General features: G+C 37.9%; 1 protein-coding gene across 4 annotated transcripts in view; it reads left to right on the top strand.

The window, feature by feature from the left end:
* The first annotated feature begins 316 nt into the window (after positions 1 to 316).
* The window catches only part of UNC5C (unc-5 netrin receptor C), a 517,444-nt gene continuing 509,150 nt past the window's right edge, over positions 317 to 8,610 (top strand). For 2 of the 4 annotated variants that reach the window (XM_077476580.1, XM_077476578.1), the window contains exon 1: positions 317 to 993. In XM_077476580.1, the coding sequence (XP_077332706.1) occupies positions 879 to 993 (115 nt within the window). In that variant the 5' untranslated portion in view covers positions 317 to 878. The remainder of the gene's footprint in view (positions 994 to 8,610) is intronic. The other 2 variants (XM_077476581.1, XM_077476579.1) reach the window with 2 other exon arrangements.

The following is an 8,610-nucleotide window of genomic DNA, read 5'->3' as shown; positions in this document are numbered from 1 at the left end:
ACTTGCGCTTATCTAAAGCGATTGTCAAACGCTTTAACACTTAGATAATCGAACGTCTGTTCTGAAAACAAAACGACTACTTTCCAACGTGCAACGCCAGCCTCTGTAATTATGGTTTGCATTAAAACAATGCTGAAAGTAGAGCCAGTGAAAGGCAAGGAAGGAGTGGAAGAGGTGCCTAGCTCCCAGCCCTCCTATGTGCCAGCAGAAGGGCTTATGAATGGAGTGTAGCAGTGAAGGAGAAATGTGCAGAGTGTGTTGTGCAGTGAGTGAGTGCTGAGCCCCAGTCCATGGAATCCAGCTCTGTGTTTGCTGTGAGCTGTGTACAGACAGGGAGGTAGGGCTGGGAGAAGAGGGAGCAGGGTAGCACTAGCTGACTTTCTCCCAGTCTCCTTGTAACAGAGAAGAGAGGCAGACACCCATAGACACACAGAGAAGACACACACACAAGACACACAGAAGACACACACACAGCGATCTGTGTCCTCTCCCCATGCACTCAGCTCCTCATGCTTCACCCTCCTGGGCTCCTAGGATCTGAACTCCTTCTTCTTCTCACCATCACTAGTACTTCTTTGGCAAGACTGGAAAGCAAGCTTCTCTTCCTCCGAGGATTGGTCTCCGTTCATCTGATACACAGCACACCTATTTGTGTGTTTCTTTTTAGGATCCTTTTTGATTGATCTGTCACCGAGGATTAATGAAGTCAGAACAAGTCAGCGGTGGTTAGTTCCCATGGGCGTTGGGATATGAGCTCCTTGTGACTTCCGACACATCCATGCACTTCCAAGTGTAACTAGTGCCAGGCGCTCGCAGTGCTCAACAAAGTGGAGTTGTGCCCAGCTGTACGGAGCCGGCTTTGTGTGTCTCCCTGTAGGATGAGGAAGGGGCTGGAGACTGCCAGCTGTGGGCTCAGGCTGGGATACATCCTCCAAATGTGTTTCCTACCTGCCCTGGCCATACTTACCGCCGGCAGCACCTTCGCCGCTCAAGGTAACAACTTACCGGGTGGGCAGGTGGGGGGAGCGCTGGGTGGGCAGGATGATGGGGATGAAGGCTTCCAGAGGAGGACCAGACCTTCTCACCTGGTCTCTTATAGAACAACCGTTACACTATAGGTTCTTCTCTATACGTTCCATTATATCCGCTCTATGCCATGTATGTTCTGAGACCCTTTCCTAACCCTATATGTTCTGACTGAGACCCTTTCCATACCTTATGTCCTGAGACCATTTCCTAACCCTATATGTTCTGAGACCCTTTCCATACCTTATATGTCATGAGACCCTTCCCATACCATATATGTTCTAAGACCATTTCTATACCCCATATAATCTATGGGATCCTCTCTGTACCCTGTATGATCTATGTGATCCTCTATAGGCTCTACGGGATCCTCTCTATGCTCTGTATGTTCTGAGACCCTTTCCTAACCGTATATGTTCCGGACCCTTTCCTAACCCTATATGTACTGAGACCCTTTCCTAACCCTATATGTTCTGAGACCCTTTCCATACCTTATATGTTCTGAGACCCTTTCCATACCGACCCTTTCCCAACCCTGTATGTTCTGAGACCCTCTCCATACCCTATATGTTCTATGAGATCCCCTCTATACCCTATACGTTCATTGAGACTCTCTCTATACTATATATGTTCTATGATACCCTCTCTATATCCTATATGATCTATGCTATCCTCTCTATACCCTATATGATCTAGAGTATCCTCTATATTCCATATATGATCCATGGTATCATATCCTGTATGATCCATGATAGCCTCTCTATAACTTATATGATCTATGCTATCCTCTATATACCATATATGTTCTCTGAGATCCTCTCTATACCCTATATGATGTATGATACCCTCTCTATACCCTATATGATTCATGGGATCATCTCCATACCCATTAGGCTCTATGGAATCTTCTCTATACCCTATATGATCTATAAAATCTTCTCTATACTATATACGTTTTATGAGATCTTCTCTCTATACCCTATATGTTCTAAGAGATCCACTCTACAACCTATAGGCTCTATGAATCTTTATATCCTATGACCTTATGAGATCTTATCTATACCCTATATATACTGTGAGATCCTATAGACTCCATGATATTATCTCCGTTTTATATATGTCTTTATGAGATCCCCTCTATACCCTTGATGTTCTGCGAGAACCTCTCTATGTCCTGTGTGTTCTATGAGATCCCCTTTATGTCCTATATGTTCTATGACATGCAGTCTACATCCTCTATGAGATGCTCTCTGTATCCTATATGTTCTTTGACATCTTCCCTGTATCTTATATGTTCTTTGAGAACTCCTCTATGCCTTTATTTTTTATGAGAACTTCTGTATGCCCTCTATGAGATTTTCTCTATGAGATCTTCTTTATACTCTATAAACCCTGTGGGGTCGTCTTTATTCCCTGTTAGTTCTGAGATTTGTTTTCCCTATAGGTTCTGTGAGCTTTTATACCTTATATGTTTTATGAGATCTTGTTTGCTCCTTATTAGATCTAAGAAATCTTGTTTTGCCTACATGTTCTATGAGATCCATATGTTCTATGAAAACTACTTTATTCCCCATAGGTTCTATTAGATCTTTAATCCCCGTTGTGTCCTATGAGATTATATACCCTGCATGTTCGATAAGGTCTGTTTTCCCTCTATAGGCTCTATGAGATCTTAGTTATGTCCTGCATGTTCATGTTCTATGAGGTGGTATTTATTCCCTATGTTCTATGAGATGCTATTTATTCCCTATATGTCTTAGGAGATGGTATTTATGTCCTATATGTTCTATGATGTGGTATTTATTCCCTATATGTTCTAGCAGATGGTATTTATTCCCTATATGTTCTCGGAGATGGTATTTATTCCCTATATGTTCTAGGAGATGGTATTTATTCCATGTATGTTCTCGGAGATGTTCTTTACACAGTGAGATCAGTGATTGTGTATTTGTCGGAGGAGACGGTATGTGAGTTTGGTGAGGCAGTGCTCGCATATTTCAGTGACAAGGGCAGAGGATCGTGAGCTGCCACTGACTAACAGAGCTTTGGGTTGAGAGGGGCAGAGTCCTGGCAAAGTGTGCAGGGTGTTAGCACTCTGCCTGGCTGCCTGTTCTAGATCAGGCCAGGTACTCCGAGTCATTAGGGACTTGCGCTCCGCTGAGAAATATGTTTCCACTGCAAACACATCAGGACATCATTCCCACTGCTCTTCTAAGCCTTTAATTGTTTTAATAGCTCCAGTGTCATTGCTTTACACGGTGCTGTGTGATTGTTCCTTGTATATTCCAAAGAATCCTATTGTATTGACTACAGATACTAGAGAATGTAACAATTTCTGGAAAGAAAAAGTGCAATCTAATATTTCCTCCAACATACGTTGGATCAGTGTAAAAAAAAAAAAAAAAAAAAAAAAAAAAAAAAATATATATATATATATATATATATATATATATATATATATATATATAAAATGTTTGTTTACTGTTGTAAAAAAAAAAAAAAAAAAAAAAAAATATATATATATAGTAAATAAATAATATATATATACTGTTTGTTAACAATATAGATAATGTATGTATGTGTGCTTGTTTGTTTGTTTTATCACTCTGTCTATCTATTTATCTATCTATCTATCTATCTATCTATCTATCTATCTATCTATCTATCTATCTATCTATCATAAGTTTGTTTGGTATACATAAAAAGTGTCTGGCATAAAGCATGATGACATATATAAAGGTTTAGGCAAAGTCCTTCTTCTCTCTTTGTTAAGTATTGTGTCTTTGCTTGTAAAGCAATTCCTTGTTAACCATGTAAACTGTAAAAAGTTGTCCCTAGAACAGTCTCACTATAAGATATGCTAAACAGTTAATTGACTTAGAGATACAGTATATGTGGGACCTTAATCACCCATGCTGTATAACTTATAGGATGTGTGTATGTATTTTTATACATATATATATATATATATATATATATATATATATATATATATATATATATATATATATATATATATATATATATATAATGTTTGTGTGTGTGTCTATAATATATACATATATATATATATATATATATATAGAGAGAGAGAGAGAGAGAGAGAGAGAGAGAGAGAGAGAGAGAGAGAGAGAGAGAGAGAGAGAGAGAGAGAGAGAGAGAGAGAAAGAGAGATGGGAAAAGAGATAGATATATAGTATATACACACATATATGTATGCACACATACATAATGACACTAAATTGTGTATCTTAGGAGAAGTCTCGAGAGTCTGTAAGTCTATACCTTGCCCTCGCTGTGATGTACATCTATTATTTGTTTGTAATAGCTCCCAACCTCCAGAACAAACCCAAAGGCCATATAGGAGATTTAAAGTGTCAAAGAAAGTCAATCCTGTGGAGTTGACTTGAGAATATTGCACAAGGAAAGTCAACAGAGAAATGAATTTCTAGCTTTGAACTGTATTATTATCATTGTGTGTTTAAATGATATGAAAATATTGCAGCCTCCTGTCTGTTTTGATATGTCCATGCTTAAGTTGAACTTTTGAAATTATATATATATATATATATATATATATATATATATATATATATATATATACATACATATCTATATATATACATATATATAATCTTTTAAAGTGAGAAAGTTACATAATAGAGAAACAGTACGCATTAAGGCTGTGACAGTGTTTTTGCTCATGTGGCTTCCAAATTGGCTTCTTACTTAGATAAAATTCTACAAAGAAACCAGGATGGGCTAGTGGGAAACAAGATCAATAAAGACAATCAGGCAAGAGATAAAGGGATTACTACCTTGAGAAGAGAATGAGACAAGAGAACCAAGGCACATGTTTCCGCTATGCCTCTGCATGTGGATTTAAATTGATAGCTGTTTATCAAGTGCATTTGATATCCACCCCAAACCCCCTCTGACTCTGAGAACAGAGTTCAGTAATTGATGATATTTTGCAGCAGTGTAGTGATTTTATTATTTTTTTTTCAATCCATTATGATCTGTTAACTATCAGCATACATTTTCAAAAGTGGTTTCCACTTTTTTTTGCCAAAAGTATAAACTCCTTTAAGTTGCAAAAGAACGATGTCTGGATGCCTGACATATGCAGATACAGATACATGTATATACTGTGTGTATGTTTATATATTATGCTAAAATTTTAGAAGCTAGTTGTGAGATCTTTGAAAAAGAAAAAAAAAAAGACATTGAATATAAACATTTACCATTCATTTGACTGGTTTGGATTGGTCTAGTTTGGATTGGCTCTTATGTATAATAATAAATGGAAAATAGCAAGGTCAGGCTAATTTTGGTTATAGTAATGCATTTCTATTATTGTGGATACATGTAGTGTCCACATCTTGCTTATAGCAGTTTACGAAAAATAGGATGGCAGATAGATTCTTTAACAAGGCATTTGTAAAAATAACCTTGGTTGAAGTGCACTACAATTTAGGAAACATCGGACAATAAAACATAGACCATGGTTAAATAAAGATCCTTGGCCATAGCCTTGGAATTCCATAGTAGACAGGGCCCATTGTACTATGAAGTGGTGTTGATGGTTCAGCTCTTTTCCAAAGGGCTAATTTTTTTTAGCTATAGGACTGGATTGAGCTTCTCTTATGTAAAGCTGTTTAGACCAGACCCAGCCTATCAGGATGAACCATGGGAAGAATCTTTTAAAGCAGTAGCTGTCTATTCTCAAAGAGATGGGTTGCATGTCACTACTTTATCATATGTCTTGATCTACAGACATGGACTCAACAAAGGTCAGAGGAGATAGACATCACAGCACCTTCCAGAAATCAACAAAGTACAGATTATTGAAATCTGTGTAACACAAGTAGCCAGCCAGTCACAGTTTTACTAGATGAAACCTTTCATCTATGTTCCCAAATTCTCTAATGAAGGCAGTTCGTTGTGGAATTTAATAACCCAATAATTCACTGCTTCACTGACTCTGAGCTAGCCGGTGTGTAAATCATCCGTTATTAAATGTATTTATTAATTTACTCATAGATCACTAACTTCATCTTCAGTATCATACTTCAGCATGGTTGCTATCTGTCTGATTTTCAGGCACCTTTCAAGGAATTGTAGATTTCATATTGTGAGTTTTCAACCCGTTGCACAAAAAACTCCATCTGTGCCTACTAGACTACATTTTTATTATCTGGTTACTTTTTTTTATGTTTCTATTACAAAACAACCAATGTTTACATGCAAAATAATATGCCAGTGCAAGAGTCAAGAACGTTGAAATGTAGGGGTCCTCTGAAACGGTACTGTTGGGCTTTGGTGGCTCAGTAGCAGTGTTGGCAACTATTCAGCATTGTAGGATAATAGGTCAATGACCTACGCAGATCAGTATAATAGATGGGGAGGGCCTTGTTCAATGTATTTGTCTGTGTAACTTCATATATATGGCATGTGCTAATAAAAATCCCAGCACAGTGACTAGAAGCAAGTTGTTCTGTTGAGTGGGAGTATGGTACGGAAAATAATGAAGATGAGCAGATTTGTTAATGCTTGGGAGGAAGCTGTTTTATGGTTCCTGGAAAAAAAAATGCTTAGGTTCTTTTTTAATCAGCTGAACTAAACAGTCTAAACCTTTTAGAGTTTGTCATGAAACCGTGGAAATGGTATTGATGAATCCTATGGCTGGAGTGCTTTGGTACAGGATGGGACTGATTTACCACTAATTTTGTTTACACAGTGATCTCTGCACTTAGTTTAGCAGAGGAAAAAAAAATGACTTAATAAAAAAGAATACAATCCTGGGCAGTAAATTACGCTTTTCAATGATTAAGAATAAGGTTCTAAGTACTTTCCTGTCTATTATCCTAACTATTCTACTCCCGCTGTTCAAGTTACTATTATTGTATGAAAATAGCAGTGAATGTAATAAAAATGATCCTTATATTTTAAATACAACTATAAAGCTTATGCTCATGGACACGGTTGGATTATCTATGACATTTCAATACCTGGAAAACCAAAGATGAGCCCTTCATAATGTAAAATAGATCAAAATATAACATCCCAACACAGTTTATATACAAGATATGAAGGGTAATGCAGATGGTTAATACATGTAAAGTGTATCAAGTCTATTTCTTCTTACTAGTGGTAGCTGTTGTGACCTGGACCCTTGAACTGAATGTACTTAATCTCTGGAGCTCCTTTTCAGATATACTGGGATTGATTTACTAAAATTGGAGAGTGCAAAATCTGGTACAGCTCTCCATAGAAACAAATCAGCTTCCAGGTTTTATTTTTAAAGCTTAATTGAACAAGCTGAAGTTAGAAGCTGGTTGGCTACCATGCACAGTGGCACCAGATTTAGCATTCTCCAGTTTTAGTAAATAAACCCCACTAATATTACAATCAAACTCTGTGGGATTGATCTTCTAAAACTGGAGAGTGCAAAATCTGGTGCAGCTATGCATGGTAGCCAATCAGATTCTAACTTCAGCTTGTTCAATGATGCTTTGACAATGAAACCTGGAAGCTAATTGGTTTCTGTGTAGAGCTGCACCAAATTTTGCACTCTCAAGTTTGAGTAAATCAACCCCTGTGTTTCACTGATAATGATGTCTATAGAAATACAGGCATACAATCACCAACTTCTCAGTTCTGATGCAACTTTGTTCCCAACAAATGCAATGTTTTATGTAAAAAGCACCAGTGTTTCTCTCAAAGAAATGGAAGTAATAGATGTATCAGTCACAAGGTTGCCTCTTGGTCAACTGCCAAGAGCTTGGAGTCAGTCACCCTAAGCCCCCTGTAATACTCAGTGATTGCCATCGTAAAATGGAGTAATGTGTAGCCAGCTGATATAAATTACACAGATTTTCTTTCAATTTCTGTCCCAGGGACACATCAGGAAGTAGAAGGAAACCTTTCCAAAATGACAGTATATCCCATCTCAGACAACTGCCACTGGAACTGGTGTCCCCATTGAAAGGGTTCCGCTTAACTCCTGTTTCTGTGACTCTAGACGGAAATATCTATAAAGCAGTGAATATGACAATAATTAAACAGTCACTGCAGGTGCATGGTTGGTGAATGTCACATTCACTGTTTTATAAAGATACTGTCATAATGTTTGATTTGCCATCACATTCTGTCCCAGAGATAATGGTCACCAGAACAAATATAAAGGGTGAATCTCCACAGTGGAGACACAGGCAGCAATGAAAATCTACTACAGGGTTTAAAGCAGTAGTAAACATTGGGGGGGAAAAAACTCTCCCTAAAAGGTAAAGGCATAATATGCTAGTATGCATTGCATACTAGCACATTATGAAAGACTTACCTGGAAATTAGGCTCCCCAGCGGCACACTGTCATAGTTGCAGAAGTTTCTATCTTCACCCAGTCTTCCTTCCGGGTTTGTAATCTGTTGCTGCTTGAATGCCCGAGCTGTGATGAGATCACTCCCTCACATGCCACAGGTATGCCGTTCCTTTAGACCGCATGCGCTGGTGACGTCACCAGCCTCTGCTCACTAGAATAACTCTCAAACAGTGTACATTTAGGAGATATTCATTTAACCTAG

The sequence above is a fragment of the Lithobates pipiens genome, unplaced genomic scaffold, assembly GCF_037356315.1.
Source record: "Lithobates pipiens isolate NorthernLeopardFrog02 unplaced genomic scaffold, aLitPip1_a1.2 Scaffold_13, whole genome shotgun sequence".
In the NCBI taxonomy this organism is placed as follows: domain Eukaryota; kingdom Metazoa; phylum Chordata; class Amphibia; order Anura; family Ranidae; genus Lithobates; species Lithobates pipiens.
This window is presented reverse-complemented; position numbering and strand designations above follow the sequence as displayed.